The sequence below is a fragment of the Triturus cristatus genome, chromosome 4_2 (genome assembly GCF_964204655.1).
Source record: "Triturus cristatus chromosome 4_2, aTriCri1.1, whole genome shotgun sequence".
NCBI classification, from domain to species: Eukaryota; Metazoa; Chordata; class Amphibia; order Caudata; family Salamandridae; genus Triturus; species Triturus cristatus.
In genome coordinates, this window is record NC_140586.1 from 498,476,836 (window position 1) to 498,502,853 (window position 26,018).

Here is a 26,018-nt window from a genome sequence, read left to right on the forward strand (position 1 = left end):
AAGCAACGCCTTTCAAATGCACTCCACGAGAACACGGAAGTGATTTTTATGCATCGGAGAAACGAGGACGGTCTTTCACCAAACAGGCTTCGAACAACGGTAAGTGCAACGCGCTTCTTGCTAAATAGGCATCCTAAATGTTATGTGCATACGCGCCTGCTAAACTTTGAACACAATCCACCAAACAACGTTTAAGCACCTCGTGCTTTCATTTAGAGGAAGTCAATAAGCCACACTGCTCAGGCTGACACGCCTTCCTCGTAAGCTTCCACGAAAGCGCAGTTTTCATTTCCACTTCCCCAACCAAACAAGAAGGCCACACGCATTCACAGAACAGGACGTAAGATAAGCGCATCGCGCCTTTTACCGCGACATCCAATTTATAATTCACGGGCACACGCACCTTCCGAAGTTTGATTTACAAAGGCATCACAAATCCGGACGCAATGGGTAAATTTGTGGTCTACACCTACCTCAAATTAAAACAGAGTTCTGCCCTGAGTAAATGCCTCACCACAGTGGTAACCCACCTTTTAACTCCACGGGACCATGTGCCCTCTAGCTGTTGAAGGAGACATAGGCTCCTCATACCAGCGAGATTCACACACCTGGTGTTGACTCTACCAAACACCTTGTGGTTTACTTTGAACTACCACTCCAAAAACTATGCAGACATTTAAGTGTTGATTGGCCACTTCATGCACAGAGTTATCTTAGGCATCATGCATAGAAATTTTTGATTTCTCAATATGGCAACATTTTATTTTTAGTACTACAATCCAAACAAACACCTAAAAGACATCCAACACTGGACCACATTGACCAAAAATCTTCAGGTACGGTTTTACCAAAGCTCCCTCTCCCGTCTCTCAGCCAATATAAAAAGTTTTTTCCACACAAACCGGTTTTTGTCTCTCTTGTGGATTTACAGTGTCAACAAGATCAATCCTCCTACCTGCAATCTTTTCCAAAACCGAGTTGATCCAAAGTAAGTTTTTTTCAAATTAACCGATGCAATGGCCTTTTCCAAACAAGGTTTTTAACTGGACTTACATTCCTGCTCTTCTTCTTTACTTTCTTCTCTTTCCTGTAGGCAAAAAATTTACGCTTTTCCAACGTGGAATAACCAAGTGATCCATAGTTGGAGTTGAGATTGATTAATCTCCGATAAGGTAAATAAGTAGGTTAAGTTTTTAGGGAGTGTGAATCTGAATACATGAAGTTGCAAGTGATAACACAAGCACTCTCTCTGCTTCTCTTCTATCAGCTTTATTTTGGTTCCAAGTCCTGAAGAGAACCCCACAAAGGAATTTAGGGGTTCGAAATGCGTAGACCTCGTTTTTTTGACCAAACAAGTGAATATGTAACCTGTATCAGCTTAACCACTTCTTTTCACACTAGTGTCTGAAATTCAATTGGCAACTCATTGACTGAATTACCTGGGTTAAACTGAATATCACAGTGTTCGGTCTTCAACCAGACGTGGGTTGTAGAAAAAAAGGCAATAGATAGTTCTTGAAACACACCTCACAACCCTGCTGGCAGCGTTTTTTCATGTGTTGTCATTAACGTTATTTTTTCAATTGTATGTGGAAGCCTAACTCACAAATTGGTTTGTATTCAACGTTGAATTTTGCGATAATTATATGTGTACACATTACATGTAATTTATAACATGTTTGTGTTGTGTTGTATTGTGGTCTATGAAAGTATTAAATAGATCTGAACGAGGAAAATATGATTAAAAAAACAAAAATCAAGTTCTGAATTCTCCTTTTGAAATTTTCAAAAAAGATTAAATAAACTATCTTTTTCCAATCACAATGAGTGTCGTGTGGTTTGAGTAAGTAATGTATATATTGTAGATTCAGTATTGGCATGCATGTTGTTGATAAAGTAAATATTGTGGAAGCATTGTCCATGTTGGGGGAAGCTAATGTATTTAGTGTGGATCTCTCAGCTGCTCCATGAAGATTCCTTTCATGTCTTTTGTTACACCTTTGGGGGCTTTTAGGTTTATCAGGATGACATTTAGCTTCGCCTCCACAGTGGCTTGTTTTCAAAGATTAATGAGGGAAGTTTTAGAGGAATTCATAATCTGATGTTTTACTGGATGATATCATTGTCTATTTCAAAGTGAGGGAAAGTCATGATTTGACATTGAAACAAGTTCTTACTTGGGTGCTAGCTTACTAGGTTGAGGGATAATGGCCTCACTCTAATAATAGAAAGATATACATTTAGTGGGGGGGGCACAGTCACTAAGTTTGGTTTAGCAGATTCGATCATTAAAGCCTCTCCTCCTGCTGACAAGTATCAGATTCTTTTTAAGGCCAGTGGAGTATTACGCCAATCTTGTTCCTAATATTGCATGCATAAAATCGTCATTTAGGCTGTTGTTGGAAAAAGGAATACTTTTCGTTTGTGAAGAACTTTTTTCTGCAATGAAAAGTGAAATTGGGCAATACCTACTCTAGGAAATTTTAACATTTCGCAGGAAACAGTTGTGATCACCGGTGGTATCCTGAGAAGCATAGGGGGTGTATTGTTCCAATGAGAAGATGAAGAAGACAAAGTAAATGCATTTTGGAACATTGTCAGAGGAGGTTAAGGCCTTTTGAAATGTTAGAAACCAGTTGGGTCATGGGAGGGGAACTATACCACGGTGACCAGTTGTTGACTCCTGCTGGCCTCAGAAGGTAGATCTCACAAGAGACACTTGGGCAGGAACCTAATCAAAGCCAGAGTGCAAGAACACCATTTTTGGCATGGACTAAATCGACAAAGAGGAGCTGTAGGAAGTGATTTATTGCAATGTGTGTACAAAGATAAATTAAAGTCGATGAGTTCTATCACCAACCATGGGGATACCAGAGGAGCAAATTGGGGTTAAATATTGTTGAACACTTTGAATTATCTCCACTAGCAGAAAAGTATGTTTTGGGGCTTGTTGACTATACGTCAAGGTGGGTGACAGCATGCAGTGCAAGTTCGGTTAAAACCAGGAGTGTATTGTAGTTTCTAAAAGATCAGTTGATGTGCTACAGTATTACCAAAACAATTATCACAAATAGTTGGGTTAAATTTGTGCCCTGTGAGATTAAGGAACTCCTTGACAATCTCTCAGTTGTTCAATATCTGTTAGAAATTGGGTCTCTAGTTTGCAGAGGTATGCACTCTGTCCAAGTAGGGATCACAATCATAGTACGGGTAAGTTAGATACATACTAAAAGATAACCAATGCTCACCCTCTGGTAGCTTGCCACAGAGCAGTCAGACTTATCTAAAGGAGCAATGTCTTATGTATGTGTACAACACACACACACGCGCACTGTAACACAATGAAAATGTTGACTTGTCCTACATTCTGTTAGATCATATAAGCTCCCATCATATTGTATTTCGATGTCCAGTTCAACACTTTAACCCATCATAATGTTGAACTTGTGCTCTTGTTGAGTACAGTGACAGCCAGCATGGATCTGGGGTGGTGGGGTGGGGGGTGACGGGTTAAGGTGGTATAATTGTAAAGCAAAGAAAAATGTGCTTACCTCCTCGCCACTCTGACCCACATTGTCTCTCCTTTGCCAGACAGGAAGCAGCCATGCTCCCCTGAGCCAATCACAATGCTGCAATGCAGCACTGTGATTGGTCTGAGTGCTGTGGTTCGGCACACAGACAGGGACTGGGGTCTGGGCCTGTTCTCCATGCATGCTGTAATGCACCCTGCATGTAGAACATGCTAAACTGCACATGACTGTTTGTTATGTTAAAATATTCTTATATAGCGCCTATCACCACTGGTCTCTAAGCGCTGGCACAGAAAGAACATAACCTACTAACACTTAGATCACTAGCCGTCCGCCATTACTTAGGATGAAGATGTAGTCTTTTTAAACAGATAGGTCTTCAGGTTCTTCCTGAAGGACAACAGCTGCGGGTCTACCTTCAGGCTAGCCGGTAACTCATTCCGCAATTGCGGAATAAGTACAGATAGCGCCCTGCCTCCTTTAGATTTTAACTTAAATCTGGGTTGGATAAGATTGGAGGCCATACCTGAGCGCAATGTTCTGCCTGGAATATACTTCCTCAGGCGCTGTTTAATATATTCTGGGGCTTTGCCGAAGATTGCCTTATGAGCTATACAGAGGCACTTAAACTGCACTCTAAGCTTGACTGGCAGCCAGTGCAACTTCCGAAGGAGTGGAGCTGCGTGTGAATTCCTGGGAAGAGAATAGATCAGCCTAGCTGCATCATTCTGTACAACCTGTAGTTTCCTCAGCAGCTTCTGCGGCAAGCCAAGAAGCAAAGCATTGCCATAGTCCAGCCGCGAGATGACAGTGGCGGACACAATCGATTGCAAAGTGGGGGCTGAAAGGATAGGTGTTAATTTGCGCAGTTGCCTCAGCACCCCCGTGCAGGAACCCACCACCGCCGAGACCTGAGGGGCCATAGAAAGGTCGGCGTCAAATCTTCAGTCCCAGACTTTTGACCACCCTGCCGGGAGGAGGTGTAATACCGAGTTCAGGAGGCCAGAACAAGTTGCACCAGGGCGGTCAAAGCATCATGCGCACTTTAGTGTACCCACCACTCTGTCAGCAGAGGAGCCCCACCCTCATGCTGCCGCAGCAGGGAAGATTAAAATAATTACTTTGCGTTATTATAATTTTATTTTTTCTTTCTTTTACTGCTACACAGCAGCAGTGGGGCGACGCTCCTCCGCCTTAGCTGATGAGCCGCCGCTGGTTGAGTAGCTGCTAACATTGGCCACATATTTAAACAAATCAAATGTCAAAATACTTAAATCCAGCTTGGAATCCCACGTGCAATGTGGATGCTGCAAACAAGCACTCAGCATTCTCAATATTATTTAAATTCCATTATACTTACCAAACTACAGTACAATGTGTTTAATACTGTACCTTCTCAACATACTCCTATGACTCATGCACAGGGACACCATGGTATTCTGTTGCACCTCAACAAAGGGGTGACACTAAAATTAGCTTGTATCCATCTTACCTGATAGCAGATTAGAAGCAAGGCTGCTTTTCATGATAGAGTAAAATTAGAATGTTGCTGCTCAATTATGACATTGCTTGTTAGTTGTTTGATGGGGTTGAACACTGTATTCTCAAAACCACTAATTCAGAGGCTTCTCATACTGAATGTCCGTCTCCTGTTCTTGGAAGGCATATATGCCTTCATTCAATCTGGTGTTTAGCAGGTTGGTAAAGTGCTTGTTCAGATTTGTAAAAAGATATCCTCACCCGTAGTCCTTGCACAGAGATTTTCTCTCTTGATATGATTTCTTTCCTTCATATTTGATTAAATCAAAACCCACATCTTTCAGTTCTCTAAAAGTAGCAACTCCTCTGCATCTGAAACGTGTATAGTCATATAATCTACACCACAGAGAAGGAATTGAAACTTCCCTGTTGAATAGATGAGAAATATTGCAGATCCTCCAACATTATCAAGTGAATATATGTTCCTCATCTTCTTCAATCTAAAGTTGTCTTCAATCTAAACTGAGGTAGACAAGACAGCTTACTTACTGTTGCATTCTTGAAACTATTAAATCAAAACATTTGTAAAAAAAAAAAAAAGTGTCTAATTTTCCCATACATATCAAAAGGAAAATCTACTAGCAATGGTAATCTCTTATTGAGTCAAATGGAGTGCCAAATGCCTCAAGAATCTAATTGGTCTGACCACTTAATCGTCTAATGGATAGTCACCTTTCAGTAACTCCCAAACTGACATATTCTAACCTAGGGGCAATTTTAAAAATCATTTGTCACAAAATAGTTTCCAATACGAGAATAAGTAACAATGCTGATGCTTTGTTTATCAACCCTGAAAACTCTTTATTAAATTGGTTACCAATAGTACACCCGTTCAACTAAGAAATACAACTCCTGGATATGTAGGCTGTAAGCTTAGTGGAAATTAAATAAAAACTAAAGAACACACTGCCAAAAAGAAGCAGGGAAAAAATACAAACTTGACATTAACAGCAAAGTGTAAAATTTTAAAACTAAGATTGCCACAAGGAAGGACAAAGACAGGGAAAATAAGTCGCCCCAGTCTCAGGTAAGTTGGATCACCATCACTGTGACCTGGCAGCCACTTTGGCAAACAGCCACCAGGTCAGAGGTTTATACTAGTGGAGCCCGCAGAGCCCTCACAAGTGTAGACCCTGCTTCTCTGATTCTAAATAGTACAGGGGAACCACAACATTGGGAGATTTGAATGTCACTGGTTTACTACAGTGCTCCCACACTGCTAGACTCTAAGATTAGGCCTCTAAACTCCTGTCTCCCAGAACAGATCCTAACAAGTTTTCCAGATTGGGAACTCATAGCCCCATATTCAATCTCACCCAAATGATTTCTTTTTTTTTAGTTGGAAAAGAGATTGTATTAATATAATATGAACACATCTCAATACAATACATAGATTTAAAATATAATTTAACGATATAATCTGTTAAGGCAATATGAGGAGAAAGGGGGGGGAGGAGGAAATGGCATTCATATATATCTCTTTTTAACATAACTACTTCTATATTTACTAATTTGTAAATACGAGCATTAACCCCTTCAGTGCCCATGACGAGATAGTCTCGTCATGGAGCGTGGTTGCGCTGTGCCCATGACGAGACTATCTCGACATGAACCCCGCCCGCTAATGCAACGCCCGGCACAGGGCGGGGAAAGGGCGGGGCACTGAAGAGGTTAAGAAAGGGAGATAAAACAGCAGATAAATAGCATTGGTATGAAAACAGTTCTAAATAAATACAAATAAATCATGGGGCTTTAGGTACTTCTTCAACTCTGGGGTTATGATCTTGTGTTGCTATAGCATATACATCTAGAAAATGAGTAATGGGTGACCACAGGAGAGCTCTTATCACTGCAAGGGAGATGGGCTGGACGTATGCTCTATCCCATCTGTGGTTATAACACACCCTATACCACCAAGCCCGGTAGGAAATATTAGTAGCATCTTTCCATGACCTAGAAATCTGTTGGAAAGCAACTGCAAGGAGCAAATCAACAAAATGAAAACTGTGTGTGAAATCCAGTCATCAGATACACTACCTAGAAATATATTAACAAAATTAAAGTAGATTTGGGTATGAAAAATGTTGTTGATGTGATTCCAGACCTGCCTCCAAAAATTATTATTATGAGGGCACATAAATAACCTGTGTTTTAAGCCTGCTGGGGTCGCGTTACAAGTCCAACAGGAGGGGGGAAGAGCAGGCTTCATTTTATGTAATGAGATAGGAGCGAGTAAAAGTCTGTTATAAACCTAAAATAAAGTTTGGGTAGTATTGGCAGCTCTAGAAGATGTCCTAATATTAACCCAAACCTTGATCTATGTAGGAATAGAAAGTGAACATTGAAGATCATTTTCCCAGGAGAGGTCCATTTTATCTCTACTGACTGGAGAAGAAGTTAAATGTTTATATATTTGGGATGCGGACGGAGAGAGAGGGAGGACTGACAGAACAGTATGAGATAAAAATGAAGAAGTAGATATGAGCGCCAAATGGTTGTAAGTTGACTGGATCAGTGAAATTAAGGAAGCGTATTTAGATGCTTAGTAGGGAGGCAAAGAAAAACGTGTTTGGGTAGTCATAAAAGGTATCCAAGTATTATTCTGATACAGTTGGTCAACTCAATGAAGTCCTTTAGCAAACCAATCTTTTCAAAAAATTATTCTATTATTTATTCTAAGATGCTTATTATACCATATTGAATATTGCAAAAATTTATATTTTGGAGAAAGGTGATTTGTAAGTAAAGGTTGGAGTATTTTGCCAGTATTATTAAAAATAGAAAGAGATAGTGACAAAGGACGATGTGTTAAAGATGAAAATTCTGAAAGGAGAAAGGTTGAAGATTATTTTTTTTTTAATAGTAGTCCATAGCGGTAGTAATGAAGCATCATCATTGTCTTGGAGTAAAAGAGAGGATTGTTTCAGAACGAATGTGGTTGATATGTTTTGGAAATCTGGAAAGTTAACGCCCCCCAAATGTTTAGGTCTTTTAAGCTTATGTAGAGACATGAGGTTTTTCATTATTCCATAAACATTTTGATGATATACAGTAAATTATCTTAAAGGGGGAAGTAGGAATATTAATAGGAATATTAGAAATATAAAGAAGAATTATGGGAACCAACATCATTTTTATCGTGTCAAGGTGGCCTCACCATGATAAGAACATAGGATTCCATCTGGATGTTGTTTCTCAAGAGATTCTGTAATCCTTTTAAATTCGTCAATATAGTCTATTTAATAGAAGATTTAAACCATAGACCTATATATTTCATTTGATCTGAGGTCCAATGAAAACCAGAAGAAATATAATCTGCTGAAAAACGTAGCTTGTTCAGTGGTAGTATTTCACATTTGTCAACATTTAATTTATAACCAGACACTGATGCAAATAAAGTACTTCAAATAAGAAACCCGGCAAAGAAGTCTGTGGTTGTGTTAAAAAAAGCAAAATATCGTCCGCATAGACAGTTTTGATTGGTTGGTTCCATATTTAAAGCCTGTAATCTGAGAATTTTAACTATTTCTATTTAGGAAGGGCTTGAGAGCACGTATAAAGAAAAGTGGAGAAAGGAGAACATCCTTGTCTTACTCCACGATATAAAGGAAAAGATGGTGATATAAGACCATTAGATAAGATGGAGGAAACAGGAGAAGAATATAATGAGGATATATAGTTTATAAATTTCTGACCAAAACCAAACCAGGACAAGGTAGAGAAAATAAATAAGCACCCAACTCTATCAAAAGCTTTCTCAACATCCAAAGAGATGGCTGCTAAGGAGTCCTTATAAGATTTGGCCTTGGTAAGAAGAGTCTAGTATTATATGAAAGGTGGCTACCTAAAATAAACCCACACTGTTCCCACCCAATTAGTAGAGGTTAAAAAGATTCTAAACAAAAAGCTAGATTTTTTGCAAAAATCTTGTAGTCGAAGTTAATTAAAGAAATGGGTCTATAGTTTTTACATAAAGTATGATCTTTACCATCCTTGGTAAAATAGAGAGGACATACCCCTATTTAGTTGAAGATTTCTACGCAAACAGAGCATACCTGGGCCTCAGAAAACAACGACCCTGGGGAAGATTCAACAAACAGAACATAGTCGGTTTTTCTGATACCTCGGCTGAATCCTGTGACAATTCTGATTCCACTGAGGGCCCTAGCACATCCAGAACTAGAGGAAACACCAATTTTTTAGGACGGGAACAGGGCCGCCAACCAATCCGCGGCACGTCCCGGCCGCCGCGTTGGTACAGTACACCAGGGGACAGACAAACACGCCAGAGATACTACCAGTGGTAAGACATCACAGACCCCAAACTGACTCTGATACTACTCATGTCATCAACACTATGCCTGACCATGAAACTATCCTGATTTACAACCTCTCTAACCACCAACTATCAGAGAAGGAAATTACATTACTCTGTATAGGATTGTCCTTCGTCCCTACCATGATTATCTTCAACTTCAGATCGAGTTGTTACGATTCTTTAGAAAGATACGCCTGCAGGCATTCTTCCTTGACAAACCGTATACCCCTCCTCCAGCGTTCACTGCATTCCGCCCCCCATCTACCTTTTCACCTCCACATCACAGCATATACCGGCTGAGGTAGTCACTTCTGAAAAATTGGAACTTAAAGAAATTACAGATCTTGAACACACGTAGATGCATTCCGTACAACCTTACATTTCCTGAGAAAACTGCCCTCCAAGGACTCAAACAAATAGATAATTTGTTTATCAAACCAGCTGATAAGGGTGGCGGGATCGTCCCCCAAAATACCGACACTTAGAAACAAGAAATCCTAAGACAACTATCCAGACCTGAACATTACTTAAGACTTCCCTGTGACCCCACTAAGGAGATTCAAGAACACATTCTTGACGTCACAGAGGAAGGGGTCTCACAAGGATACCTAAGTAAAAAGGAATTCCTGTATCTTAACACCAAATCACCGCGCACACCAGTAATTTACACTTTACCTAAGGTACACAAAAATGCTACCACGCCTCCCGGACGCCCGATCGTTTCGGGCTGTGGCTCTGTACTTGAACCCCTTGGTAGGTATATTGATTACTTCATTAAGGACTTTGTACCCGAAACCCTATGCTACATTAAGGACACCATGGCTATGGTTAACCTTGTAGAAGAACTCCCCTTTGACCCCCGTGACAGCCTATTGTGTACACTTGACGTTGTCACTATACACTAATATCCCTCAGCATGAAGGAATTGATGTAATTGACATGGCCCTTCACTCTAGACCCCAACCCCACGCTGTCCCGACATACCTGCTCAAACTATGCCTGACAAGGAATTTTTTCCTTTTTGATGGGAGTTTCTATCAGCAAGTTAAGGGCACCAGCATGGGTGCAGTTTTTGCTCCAAATTTTGCCATGCTCTATATGGATTGGCTTGAGACGCATAGAATACTATCCCCCGTGAACCCTTTTAGAATTCACATTCTGGAATGGAAACGGTACATACATGATATTTTTCTCATCTGGAACAGTACTGAGGCCAACCTTGTAGAATTCCAAGATTGGTTGAACACACACAGTAATGGCCTTAACTTCACCGTTAACAGCAGCAAACATGAAATTGCTTTCCTTGACTTATCCATCATAGCTCACAATGGAAGTCTCTACACTACACTCTACCGCAAACACACAGAAAAGAATACCCTACTATCATACAACAGCCATCACCCTAGAGCCCTTCGTGACTCCCTTCTGTACTCACAATTCCTCCGTATATGCCGCAATTGCTATCTTAAGAAGGACTACTTTACGGGAGCCAACATTTTGTCTAAAAAATTGACCAGTCGAGGCTATCCCCGCAAACTGGTCAAAATAGCCCTTAAGAGAGCATGGTATTGCCCTAGGGAGACTCTACTTAGTCCCAAAGAGAGGAAAGGTGACGACAAAATAGTATGTGTCACCACATTCTCACCAATCTCGAACATAGTGAGAAAATGCATTTTGAAATACTGGCCAACACTTAATGCTGGTGACTTGAATTTTGAACGCCCTCTCTTTGCCTTCAAAAAGAGCAAAAGCATAAAAGACCACCTGTTAAGGGCGGCCCTCCCTAATACCACTAAGGATCATTCCCTTAGAGGTGCTTCGGGCCTCCCGCCCTTAGTAGGCCATTTCAAATGCGGAAGTTGTAGCGTTTGTAATTTGACAACGGACACGAAAATGTTTGTCCATGCTAATACAGATATTACTCTCACCCATTTTTCCAATTGTAACACCATCAATGTTATATATGCAATCACTTGCCCCTGTAACTTGATTTATGTTGGGAAAACGACACAAAAGATTCTGCCAACACAGAAGCAGTGTACGCTGCGAAACACCGAATGCGCCACTTGTAGAACACTTCACCTGTATGAACCACACTGAAGATGATATAAGGTGGGAAGTCATCAACGTGATCCAACAGCCCCCAAGGAACATAAACATTGCTGCTATTCTTAACAAAGAAGAACTTAAATGGATAATCTGTACTGACAGCCTCCATACTGGTTTGAATCACATGGAGGACTGGTCCAATTTGCTTTAAATTGTTGCTTCCTTATTGTCTGTTACCTGTCTTCCAACTTTATGAGAATGCCCACCCTTTTTATGCTTGGTTGTCTCGGCCTCATCGTTTTTAATTATACTCAATTTTCAATGCCTCCCTTGTCCTTCACCCTTTACCCTCTATCTCCTCCACTCCCAAAAAATCCCCCCTTTTTCCGCCATCCAAACCCCCCCCCCTCCTTTTCTCTTCCAATTTACCCTGGTTCCTTATTGTCTAAATATTGTCACCCGCCTTGACATAGCCCCATCCCCCTTTATTCCTGTTATTCTCCCTTCCTGTAACTCCCCTTCCCCATCTGATTCCCTTCCACTACCATCCCTTTTCCGTCCACCGACTCCATTCCAATATGGCCTTGTTTTTCAGTCGTGCATCTTTACCCCTTTTCTCTTTCACCTATTCCCTTCTCCCTTGTCAGGTACGTACTCTGTGTGCCCCCACCGCTCTCTTGATTCAATTCCGCGCTTTTATTAGCGCATTTTTGAAATTGCCGCCTTCTACGTACAATCCCTGATTGTTCCTGTGCCTTCTTTACCACCCCCCTTCCGTCCACCGATCCCATTCCAATATGGCCGCCACTTTCTATCTAGTGCTTTTTACCCCTCTTCTCTTTCACCTTCCTTTCCCATGTGGGAGGTACTTATACCGCCTGCCCCCACCAGTCCCGTGATTCAATTCTGCGCCAGGACAAGCGGCTCCCGTCATTGCCGTGACTCTACGGACCCCTCCTGACCGTTCCTTTGACACTCTCTATTCAGGTAAGCTACCGTCCTCGTCCTACCCCACCGTACTTCTGCCTCTTCCCGCTGCGCCCCATGCCGGCCTAACTTTTCCCTTCCCCCGCTTCAGATGCCGATTCTCCCTTGCTGAGGACGCTGCTTTCCCCCTTATTCCCAGCTGGGACAATTCACTCATACGACCGGAAACGCCGTCTGCACCAACACCGGACCTACCCCCGTCCTCTCCTCCCATTCCGTTTTCGAGGACCCTGCATCGTTGTCATTGTACCTTTGCACTAATTACCCCAAACGTTCTCAGGATCCAGGAGCGCATTGCCGCCTCCCTTTACGCTGTCCGTACCCTCCACCCCCACATAGTAAGTTTGCCTGTCTCCTCCGTCCTTCATTTGCCTTGCTCCATTTCCCTGAAACGCACTTCAGCACGGTGATCTTCTTTTCTAAGAGCGTATTGTCTCTTACTAGTTGGTTTTAGCGGTCTTACTATCCTTACCATCGTCTCTAACACTCCTTGCTTGGTTTCTTTGATTCACCTTTTTCTCGCACTACCCTTGTCTCGTATTACTGCAAACTCATTCATACCCCTTCCCAGCTCTTGCTCTATACCATGAATTTTGGGCCTTTACACTGTGTATTCAATTGGCCATCACCCATTATTCTTTTCCCTCACCTGATGTCTTCCTACTCCTTACTATTACACAACCTCTACTATACTATTGTACCACACCTTTTCCTTGTCTTCAACGCTACCCTTGCCTAGACTTGCAATTTTATTTTACAACTCTAATTGCATTCAGTCTTCGGGTACTCTATTAATGTTATCCCATTTCTCCTGTTCCCCCCTCTCCCTTCCATACCCATCCTCCTTTCCCTTTTTCCCATATCTTTCTCTTATTTTCTCACCTACACCTACCCAGGCAAACTTTCCCAGGCATTCGATTCATCGTTTAGTCCTGAAGAGATCCCACCACTTCCATGGGGATCGAAACGTCGTTGACTCACGTCTCTAAACTCTTAATTATACGCTGTATTCTATAATCGAGTAGGAGATGTTATACTAATTGTAACTTTCTATAATTTTAATTCTGCAAACACTGAAAAGTCACTTTTTAAGTCCCTTGCCTGCGGTAAGGAAATCGGCTGATTTCCTTTTAACCTACTCACGGTTTGCTCACTTATCCAACCGCATATTACTTGTTTTTTCTCTTTATTGTTATTAAATTACATTTATTTCTCTATTCAAGGACATGGATAATTCCAATTTTTGATTGTAAAAATTGTGATACTATATCCATCCCAGTTGAATGGGACCTTTGTTGTTTAAAAAAAAAAAAAAAAATCCTTGGGAAGAAGGCATATCAAAGCCTATTGAAAAGAGCCAGTGGATTTTTTCGGAAGAAATAAAGTGAAATACTTGGATTAGTTTAGGTATAAGAATTCAAGAAAAATAAGAATAAAATTCAATTGTGAAGCCATCCGGTCCTAGAGCTTTTCCACGTTTAATATTTTGAAAAGTATTAATAATATCTAGATCCCAAATATCATTATCTAAAATTGAAAAATCTAGATCAGAAGAGGAAGGTGGGTTAATAGATACGAATTGAAATATATCCCCCTGAGGAACAGAGGACTCTTGGGGGGAGGGGGGGGGGGGAGGGGGGTGAAGAGATTGAAAAAATTGGGTAAACTCTGATAAGATGTCTTCATTTTTGTAAACCATGTGGTTATTGGGAGTAAGAATAGAGCTAATCTTGGTGAGTTCTTTTTTAACTTCTAGATAATTAGCTAAAAGTTTCCCCACTTTATTTTGACCTCCATAATATTTGGCTGACTATTTGAGTAAAAATGAATTAGCATGGTCTGGATATTTTATTGATTTGAAATTTGGCTCTAACAAGAACTTATAGACCAGATTTAGAATTTGTGCGAAAAAAGGTGTGTTCTAATTGCTTAATTAAATGATTGTAATTTAAGTAAAGATATCTTTCGATGGGATACAAAGGAAATAATAAAGTCCCTAGAGGCTGCTTTAAAGGTATCCCAGACGATCTGGGGAGACATAGACAGGGTTTCATTTTCTAGAAAGAAATTGGTGGCAAAACTTCACATTTCTGAGTAAAATTGTAATATAAAAGGAGGGAGTTATAAATCCCCATCTTCTTGTACCTTGAGTACTTGGAAAGAGTTCAAAATTTAGAGCAAATTAATATAGAACTAATTTCCGAATGAGTGATATGCTGTGTAAGTGCTTTTGAAGTGAACAGATAGTCTATATGAGATTGGGAGGAATGTACAGGAGAAATGAAATGTATTCTAGAAGCGTGGGATTGCATAATCGCCAAGCATCTACTAGTGACCGTTGTTGAATAGTGGATGTAAATTGGGAGTGTATGGGGGAGGAAATTATTTTAGACTTGGAATTACGATCAATAATAGGATCCATAACAAAATTACAATCTCCACCAATTTATAAGTATTCATCTTGAAAGAACATCAATTTAGTATTTGGAGGCCAAAAGGTAACATCAGGGGCAGTAGGAGCATAGAGATTAAAAAGAATCATGGGGATATTGTTAAGTAACACAGAAACAAAGACCCATCTACCCACATCATCAGCAACTTGCATGAGAATCTGTAAATCAAGACGTTTATGACATAAAATGATTATGCCACTATGATGTCCCATGCCTGGAGAGGCAAAAACATGACATACCTATTGTCTTTAAGTTTGGGGATTTCCTTATCTAAAACATGGGTTTCCTGTAGTAAAGCAATATCACACTTTAAATTAGACAAATTAGTTAATACCCTTTGACGCTTTATAGGGGAACCCAAACCCCTAACATTCCATGAAACTACTTTTAGAGCCATTTATAAAAATAGAGGTGACCTGTACATTGTATAACAATAATTAAAACAATTAGAAATTGACAGCATTATATAAATAACATTTGAGAGATTAAAAAACTGCACCAGCAATAATGAATAGTATAGAAATAGAAGTAAGTTGTTGTGAAAAGGGAAAAAATAACCAAGAAAAGAAGACGTAGAGACGAATAGGCAAGAACAAAGAGAAAGAGACAAGGGGAAATTTATTGAGGAAGGAGGGAAAGTATCTGAAAGAAAATAGAAAACATAAAAGAAAGAAGGAAAAACATGTACAGCAAAAAGGAAACCTAAACCAGAATTTCCCAAAACATAATGATTAACTACAAAGAACATGAACAAGCTGAGGGTGGGGAAGCCTCATAAGGAAGATGGCACGACTAACCAGGCAACTCGGGGCAGATCGTGGAGGGAGGACATCATCCAAAGCAGGCCGGAGATAAAAAAAAATCAAGTATGAAAAAATCTGCACCTAACTGAGGGGAAAAATACAACAGGTGAGTATCGCATAGGGAAACCAGAAAGAATCATAAAACAAAACGAGAAATAACAGCAATCTTAGGGAGACAAAACATATTAAACCATTGGCACCACAAAGTTAAACATTGGTGAGTCTGGACACATCTATATCTTCTTCTCTGCACTGATCTAAGTATTTCTGAAGCAAAGCAGGATCTTCATAATTCGTAGTTCTGTTTTTATATGTGACCTTAAAAAGGCAGGGATGAAAAAGGCCAAATCTGGCGTTGAGATTACGAAGCGCTAGTCTCGTATCTCAAAATGTCTTTCTTCGATCAGCTGTGCCCTTGATGTAATCTTGAGTAAAAAAAGAGATTAGAACCCTGCCAAGAGATATGGCCCTTGAGTTTAGCTGCATACAAGGTCTTCAATGATTCTGTATATTCCTAGAAATATATGATGACTCCTCCAGGTTTGACTGACGAAGTCACCATAGTTGGACTGCGACCCAAACAATGTGCTTTTTGAATGTTCAAAACAGGGGAGTTGGAAATATCAAGAACTTTTGGAAGCAATGATTTAAAGAATGAAATGGGGTCTGAGCATTCCAAGCCTTCTGCCAGGCCATATATGCGTAAGTTATTAAACCTATTTCGATTCTCAAGCTTTTCCACTTGCTTTTTGAGAAAAGAAATTTCGGATTTCATCGAAGGAACTTGGTTCACCACAACCTGGACAGAGTTCACTAGCTGCTTCATCTTCAGAACCTTATTTTCCATAGTAGATCACTTGTTATCTAAGGCTTGAAGTCGCTTATTAGTTTCCTCCATGTAGGGTCGAAAAGCTTGAATCTCTTCAAGAAGCACATCTATAGCATTTGATGGAGGAGACGTAGTAGGTGAAGGAGGATCTTTTTTGACACTTTTACCAGAAGATAGTGTAGACGAAGTGGTTCATTTAGGAGTAGAATTAGTGGTGGAAAGTGAGATACTCAATGATGTTGCCGATGATCCCATATGGGGGTGAGGTATATTACCTTCAGAGTTTTTATTTGTACATAATAAGGGTTGTGGTCTGACAGAGATGAAAACGGTAGAGGAGAGTTAACAATGTGAAGTATGGATTTCGTTCTCCCCATAAAAATATGGATAGCTTGTAATGCTAGTGAATATACCGTGCCAGGAGACTATGAAATACGATGCAAAGTCAGTCTCCATGCAAGGACGTAAGAGTTTATAGAGATACAATTAATATGACTTTCTCAACAGCCCAAAACCTAATTGCTATTGAAGTTTCAGCAACAACATCTATGAAGATAAGGATGGGAACTTAAATGAATAGTAGGTTGTATGTTTAAAGCCAAAAAGACATCCTTTGTTATGTTTTCTTACTTGTAGAACATCATGAAACCATAATGATCAGGCATTAAACTGGTGAGGGGAAAAAAGTGCTGTCCTCAGCAAACTGGTATACTCCAAACAACCAATTCTATGATTCTCGGTTTATAGAATCCGCTATGTTATGACATATTATCTCATGTCGTATTCATTTCAGCCTTACATGTATTGAAAACATGCTGGGGTGATTAGAAGACTCCTTTTATAAAATAGTTTTTTGTCAGTGCATCCCAAAAGGATAGATAGGACTCATTAGTGGCTGTTGAAATCAACATTTTCGAGATATTTCTAAAAAATAAGTCCTTCGCCCCTCTAGACAAAAGGGAGCAGCATGGAGTGACAAAATGACGGGCGTGTGTCCCAATGGGGGAAAGCGCCAGCTGCAACTGACGTGAAAGAAATGCTCCCCGGAGCAGAAAAAGGATGGAAAATGCCTCCTGAGTCGCTCCCATCACAGAATATTTCATTGCCATGCGGTTACGTGCTAGGGGTCAGCAGGAAAAGCTGACGCTCCAGCCAAGCCGCCGTGGAGCTCCTTCAGCAAGCGTCTATCTTCTAACAGCGTCAAGCCGCGCCCCCCCACCCAATTGATTTCTACCCTAATAAAAATGTAATCTGTTGGCTCTTGATCAGTTGGTCTTCGGCAGCAGCTGTTAAAACTATCACTCTTATTCTGAACAAAACTTTTTTGTAATGAAGAAGAGTCACACGTGCCTCCTTGTCCTTCTTTTCTGTTTTAACAATGCTTTATTTTGGGAAAAGAAGTGAGGCAGCAATGAGTTTCAATACAGGTCATTAAATGGTATCAGGGCATCAGCAATGTTAGATACATTGGTCACCTGGTAGAATTTATCATTTTTAAGTCTACTGCTTCCACTCCCCCAATCGATCCCTGATCTCCCACACTCTTCCCCTTCTTTTCCCCTTAATTATAGTCCTAATAAAAAATGTAAACAATAGTCACTGTTGGCAGCCTCTAATGAAGGATGAAGTCGAATAATGCCAGGCTGTTCCTACAGATACATTTTTCTTCACATGAAATTAACAAGTTTAATACTATAAACAAAAATTATACTTTTCACCATACTGTGCCTATAAGTTCCTTTTCCAGTAGCAACCCCATATTGAGTCACCCTCCTCCTGTTTTTTTCTTTTATAGCATTTTGATTGACCTTACCCGGAGATAGCTTTCTAATGATTGCTCAGAATTAGTGTTCCCAATGTTAATCACTTAATCTTGCAAGACGTTACTCCCATACTGATTCGAATTTAGACATTTGATGATTCAGCTGGGTAGATCGTTTTTTTTATAAGAAGCTATGTGGTGCATTTCCTGTAACCATGTTTCTGATGATGAAAATATATTAGTTCTCCATAACTTCAATTTAAAAAGCTGAGCTAAAAATTGCTGTGGCAAACCACCTATCATATTTGGGTGTGGTTTTTGCAAATATTGAGGTACAGTGGAGTAATACTACAGATACAGTTAGTGTGCCTGTCATATCTAAAGTAGCTGTCATAATTCTCGACCTTGTATGCCCATAGCTAGGAAACTCCCAGTGTATGTGCACAATACCACTGTTGATCCGATCTTCGACACTTGTTTTTAGGTTGCAAATATGCTTTCCCCAGCCACTTAGGTGCCTGGTGCCATCTATCCAATAACATGTAAAAGTTCAGCTTCAGCCTGGCCTCTTGTGACTATTTATCATGTGCTAATAAAACCTCTACCCAGTCTTCCACTCTATATTCCAATTGCAATATTTTTAGAGCATCATTTTTAAGGCGCCTTGCTACTGGGGCTGAAATTCTCTTATTTATCAACAAACTCTTAAGTGCAGAGCCTCCCTTGTATTTGCCCCAAGATCTTAAGCATCCCAAGAAGTTGGATTCCTGAAGTGAGATTGGTTGTGGTTTTAGTGATGCACTGAGATGATGGGAGAGTTGCTGATAACTCCAGAAGTGGGCTGCATAGAGCCTGAAGTCAGTCTGCGCTTCAGCAAATATTTTCAGTGGCTTATCTGTGAGTAGTTGATCTATAGATCAACGCCCATTCTCTGCCCAGTCTAACTAAAGCAGCTCTTGGGCCCTGATCTGTATCCTCCCATTACCCCATAGTGGTGATTCAGTATGTAATCAGCTGTCTTCCCTCATTGTAGTGTGTGCTTTGTGCCAGTTGTATGACATAGTCTGCAGTAAGGAATGACTAGCCACAAGGAGTTTATTTGTTGTGTATAGTGAACGGATGCCACCTATACCTCCAAGAGCATGTTTTCTATTTACTCAATGTGTTTTTTTCTAAATTGTCTTTAAGAAATGTATCGGTGCTATCTGGAAAGACAACCAATAGTATTAAAGGTGTGCAAGTGTAATTTGTCCATTTTCAGATATGGCCTCTTCCTATCCCAGACAAAAAGATCTCTCATCCTGCATAATTCTTCCAACATCATTTTGTGGATTTTGAGGGGCTACATTGCAAAAATGTAATTAAATTGTGGGTATCATTAATTTTCATCACTTGGGTTCTCTCTCAAAATTACAGGTTCTGGGGGAAGACCATGGAGCTAAATTTCTTTTATTCTTATCCATTATAGTGCAGATGCTTTTCTTCCTACAAATTATCCAAGACCTATTTAGATAAAATCCCTGGTATTTCAATTTGAAGGTTTGCATTTGAAATTATGGTTATTGATTACTGCAATGGTGGTGGGTCGTCCAGTAAGAGGTAGTGATTCATATTTCCTCTAATTAATAAGGTAGCCGAAAAATTCAGTAAAATTCTGAAAATCGGGAGATGAGTTTGTAAGGCTATTGCTGGAGGTTTTCAGGTCAGAAACTGTTACCAGGATGCCATCTGGATATAAGAGGATTTTGTGCTCTCCTGCTGGAGTCAGTTTCCCTCTAATGTCCCAGTCCGGTCTAATGGTAATTGCCAAAGTTTCAATAGCTAATGCAAAAAGTAATGGAGAGAAGGGGCTGCCCTGCCTCGTACCTCTGTGAATCATGAAGGCTGTGAAGAGTCATCATTACAATTTACGACGGCTGTGAGGTTCAAATAAGATACTTCACCTTCTGAGTAAATGCCACTACTATCCCCATGTGGGCTAGAACCCTAAACAGGTACTTATATTCCACTCGATAAGGCGCCCTTTTGGAATCGAATAAGACCACCACTTTTTCACTTACAAAGTATTTTTCCTAGTGATATCAAGTGGGATTCCTTCAATAAGTGGAGACTAAAACTCACCTGGTCAAAGTGGATCAGTGAGGGCAGAACAGCCTTCAGTCTGTTAGCCAACATTTTGGCCAATATCTTGATGATATTGTTAATCAACGAGATGGATCTATAGATTGTGCACTCCAAAACAGGCTTAAGAATCCCGGAGATTCAGGCTTGAGTATGCTCCAAGTATATTGGGAGGGTGGGGTCATCTTTCTTTTATGTCTCTAAATGTTTCACATAAAACTGGGACTAAAATGTGTTTATTTAATAAAATTCTGCTGAGTATCCATCCAACCTCAGAAGCCTTACAGGTGGGGAGTTTTTGTATAACCTTCGAAGGACAGAGATAGCAAAGGTACAGTGAAAAGGAATCGCTCTAGCGGGGCAAGTGTTTTGGCATTATGTCTATTACAGAGTTTTATAATAGGCATTGAAATCTGTCCGTATTTCCAGTGGGTAAGTGACTAATTGATCCTGGGCATTTCGGATTGCTGGATTTTAAAGAGCCAGTAGGCAACCCACCGTTTTCCCTCTCTCATTGTGACGCTGTTTAAGACGGCAAAGAGACTTTTGCATTCTGAAGGTGATAGTTTGCATTTAAAAGCTTCCCTAGTGTTTTCAGCTAATGTGATATCTTGTATCTTTTTGTTAACGCAGTGACTTCTATTTCTCACGCTTGACCCTCAATTTTGGCTTTTCACTTTCTACAGGTCGAGTCCCACAATAAATCACACCTCACAGTTGCCTTGCCTGCTGCCCATAACACCCAGTTGGGGGGGTGGGGGGGTCGGGTTTGGGGTGGATACAGAGTCTTTATTGTCAGTTAAGTATGTTCAAAGTATCTCACATGTTCTTTGTCGGCAGGGAGTTTATAGCATGACAAATTCAACCAACAGTCTCCTTGTGGGTGCCAAAATAACTCCAGAGCAATATGAATCTTCTCTGCTTCATGTTCTGAGTTGTTGTTTGGGGTATCGGCCACTCTATCTTGGATGAACGGTGTCTCTAAAGTAATCAAGGTGGGTTTGTGTGCTGTGTGCACCGATGTAATGGTGTAACCCCATTCCCTTGGTTCTCTTGGGTGCATCAATCACCAGGGTTCCTGGAGAGAATTATCCTCCATGAGATCTCTCAACAGCGGCCTCTTTGGATCTGTAACCTTTCAACTGGTTTAATTTGTCTAAGACTAGCTTCCAATTCCTGCCAATTAGAATTTTAGCTCATTACAGGGGAAGGCCAAGTATGTCATGTCCTTTTGCAATAAGGGGGATCACTGTTAAGTCATGCGACATGGACATTAGAGCTCGAAAGACTGTTGAGTTTAAGTGGTCTGGTAGTTATGATCAGATGTGCTAAAGTGCTAATCATAGACAGGTACACGGCCTATATCATAGGTATGTGTCCCAATGTGGTCAACTTGAACTGAAGAAATACATCTACATTGAGAATGTTGAAGTGGGAGATCTGACTGTAAGTCTAAGTGGATGCGTGTTATTGTCAGTTGGGAGGATATCAAGCAGTGGGCACAACCAGCACGTCCCTGATCCTCACTTGGACAAGTTCAGATATTGGCTTTTCAAGTTCTTTATTTCTGCTTGTGCTTTACATGCAGTGTTCTGAGTTTAATTGTCTTCTCAAACAACCTAAATCAACAGGATAAGTTACGTTATGCCTCCATTACTGCACCATCATCTATAAAGTTCTTCAAGAACCAACACTTGCACCTATGATGTTTAATCTGTACATTTATATATCAGCAAAGGTACCCTGCGAGGAATCAATTGCAACAGTTCAAAAAGGATAAGGAGTGTAGTCATGGTCCCTTATTAAACAATATTTAAAAAAACTATAATACCTTATCCATGTATGTAATCACTATTCCAGGGCTCAGGGCTAAGCAGTCTTGATAATCAAATTTGTGTGACAAATTGTGTTTATTTTAAGTGACACAATTATATCGTAATCATAAATATCTGCAAGGCAAGTATTAATCTTGTGCTTTGATAGAACACTGTTTACACCAAAGTGATTAATATGCTTACTGTGTAAAACAAATGGAATTACTCATAAATAGACAATAACAACTTTAAAAGGAGTTTTGCGATTTCTTTTATCTGATATTTTTTTAATATCTGCAGGAGCACTCCAGCAATTTCCCCTATTGGATCATATTGGAATACTGCTGCTAAATGTGCTTTAGATTTTTGCTTATAATACAAAGTTCTGCATTATTTTACTCATGGATTTAGTACACTCTAGCATAATTCGTGTGACTATATGTCGCGATCAAGCATTTCCAGTCCATTCTGTGCATTACCAGATGAGCAATAAAGGGTGACCTTTTTTTCCTGGAGTGTAAATACTGTGCATCATAACACAGTAACCAATGGTATGAGAGATTTATTCTCTGAATGCTGTCTGTAGTGAGATGGATTACCCATTGAAAATGTATCATTCTTGGTCTTCAGGAATAACATTTTAGGGTTGGATGGTGTCCGTCTTCCCAAAATTGATATTAATGTATTAAGTGATTAATTCAGATCTATGGTGTTCAATGCATTTAATGGCATGGTGTTATGTTCACTCATAGAAGACTACTCTGTGGTATTTCTATGCATAAAGTAGTTACCATGATCAATTACTAACAGTTAACTGTGTGTTTTTTCCTTCATAGGCAATAGATGCAATACGACCAATGCTGTGTGAGAAAATCATCGCAGAGAGGCACTTTGATTACCTGCGTTCAAAAATGATTCTCACCAAATGTGATACTGAAGAAATTAATTGCAGAACAACCAGTAGGCAAAGAGCCGGAGAGATGCTGGATCGCATTGCATTACATCCCAAGGGACTGGATATATTAATTGAATCTATTCGAAGAGAAAAGACACAAAACTTTTTAATAGAAAAAATAACAAATTCTGTGCAGAGAGCCAAAAACTCAAAGCTGCTAACTCGCAGAGGTAAAAAATGTTTTACTCTCCATAATTGAAATTCCAGATTTTTATGGTAGCCTTTACACTGCAACATATCAAGGAATAAACTGCAATATGCTATAATATTTTGTTGAGAAAAGGGAAACACATTAACCTTGTTATCCATTATGTTATCATCTCAAGATGGAATGGAATATTTATGATTACAGGGTGCCATGCTCATGTTACTCCGTGCAATTGTGGATGAGTTTTCATATATTTATTTTATGCATTTATAAGGCAGGGCTTAACTCGTTGGTTTAAAAGCACTGAAGGTACAAGCAGTTAAAAAAATGAAGACAATGAACAATAGTTACCATGCACAGAGTTGGCTCTGTTCCTACACAGTACATATTTAGGAAGAAGTTCCATTTAGAATTCATTTTGGCTCCAAGTACTAATTTATGAAGCAATCCTATTGTATTATAAATTTTAGTATTATTTCAAAGTCAGTTAGATAAAATTGGTGTATTTTGATAATTACAAATTCTGCCATACTTTTCACCATTTGGATGTTAATTTCTGAACTGCCAACTTCCAGATTAGAGGTCACTCTTGTCCTGAGAAGATTGAGATATTGAATTGACTCATCTTTTTTACAAACATTTTATTGAATTTGTAGATCTTCTTTAGCATAGATTAAATATGCAACTCTTGTTGCATTGTAATGTCAACATACGTTGCAAAGTTTTATGATCAGTAAATACAATCACAATGGTTTAATCCCTGGTTATTACAAGTAACGTGCAACAAAAAAACAGTAACAAAACACCTACTCAAATTGGGTCCAAGTTCCAATTTTGGTGTTTGCTGGAAATGTCTTCTGGCCTCCGAATCCAGCATCGTAGGTTGGCAGCTTAATCATATTTATATCAACAGTTGTGTTGACTCTTTTAATAATTTATCAGGTAGATATTTTCTTGCTGCCACGGTCTGTCCTACACCCTATTGAGCAGGAACCACCTACTTCATAACATGGTGGGAGAGCAGGGAGACCTTTTACAAGCCAAGAAAATTGAGTGTCCTGTATCTAGAGCCGCTCCCTCCTGTATAATCCTATTGATAGTCTAACAGTATCCTCCATGACCGTAGAGCTGCTAGGCCTAACTTCTGGCTCATCTCATTTACTACTCACTTAATGTGAGTCACATCAGCAATCTGTGTGCGAGTCACAGCTGCTTTCCTGTTCTTCCACACTCCTGTATCTCAGCTGTCTGAACACCCAAGAGCTACAATCACCACCTTGGAAGGCACCTTCATATTCCGTCAGGTCTCATGATATTTCAGTGACATTCTCTTGACCCTATGTGACCCAGAGAAGGCTAACCTGTGCCAGGCTCACCAGTAGTCAAATCTCCTTCCAAGGACACTAAAACAGTGTTAGAGGATGCATGTTTTGCAAGACATGTCTCAAATTGAGGATTGGGGGTCTTGCCCTCTGGGGATTAACTCACCGTGAGAATTTATGGGGGTTCCGTCTTTTCCTTTGTGTCTTGAAAAACTGTGTGGCACATTTGGTGCACCTGAATCTTAGGGATAGCGATAGCTGCGCCTTTTCTTTAAATAGTGATACAACGCTTGCCATGCAAGACCTATATGAATAATCAGTATTTCAAAGCTTCATGTAGTTTTGGGAGTTTGTGTCTCCAGCTTATAAAATGCTCAGGCCCATGCTTAATTTTTTTTTTTTTTTTTTAAATGCAGGGGCCCAGCGTTTTTCTTAGGACACCATGGCTAGCACTGCCGAATTACCAGATTGCAAAATTCCAGCACTGTTAAGTCTTGATTTCAGTTCATGACGCTTTTCTTCCCCTGCACTTCCTGGCCCTTTATCCTGCTCATGCATGTACTTTGTTATCCATTCTCATTCCCTTTGTTACACTTTTTCTGATTGTGTGCCCACCAAATGCAGCCTCCAGCACAAATTAAGCATTGATAGATGGAATTCAGAATTATATAATGGAAAACTAATAACCTAATTGAAGGAATGCTTGTGTGTACATAGGTGTAATCCAGAATTAAGAGAAGGTTCATTAGTTACCAAGCAATTGAGGAAGCTGTATTTAAAAATATATCCTTCAGATGTTACTGAACTTGTACAGGCACTGTTTATTGTAATTGTATTGTATTGTAATTGCATTTATATAGCGTTTACTACCCCTGACAAGGTGTTTAAGCACTTTATCAGTGAGCACGCTACTCCAGAACCCATAAAGGTTTAGTGGTGAATTAATATAGTGAAATATGAAAGTAATTTGAGTGGTGGTTATGTTAGTCAGTTATTTGGATTGAGACGGATAGCGGAGGGATAGAAGAGGGAAAAAGGTTTGCATATATATAGGGCTTGCAACCCCTGATGGGGTGTTGAAGCGGTTTCTTTTTTTTGGCCAGTAGCACGCTACTCCAGAACCCATAAGAGATTAGTGGTGAATTAATATAGGAAAATATGAAATTAATTTGAGAGGTGGACATGTTAGTCTGTTATTCGGATTGAAAAGAATAGTGGAGGGATCAGAGAGGGAAGGATTTAAACTTTTTTGGGGGGAAGGGGGGAGTCCTAGCAGTAGGACGAGGCTTGGGATTAGTAAAAGGAATGTGGAGGGGCAGGGTTTAGAACTGTTTGTTTTGGGGGATCGGAATAGTAAAAGAGGTATGAGTTGATGCAAGGGGTGGTAG

The 26,018-nt window shown here is 39.9% G+C and overlaps 1 protein-coding gene across 2 annotated transcripts in view; it reads left to right on the plus strand.

The window, feature by feature from the left end:
* The window catches only part of BCL10 (BCL10 immune signaling adaptor), a 219,241-nt gene that overhangs the window by 172,220 nt on the left and 21,003 nt on the right, over positions 1 to 26,018 (plus strand). For both annotated transcript variants that reach the window (XM_085602074.1, XM_085602073.1), the window contains exon 2: positions 23,042 to 23,330. In XM_085602074.1, coding sequence (XP_085458200.1) covers positions 23,042 to 23,330 — 289 coding nt within the window. The remainder of the gene's footprint in view (positions 1 to 23,041; positions 23,331 to 26,018) is intronic.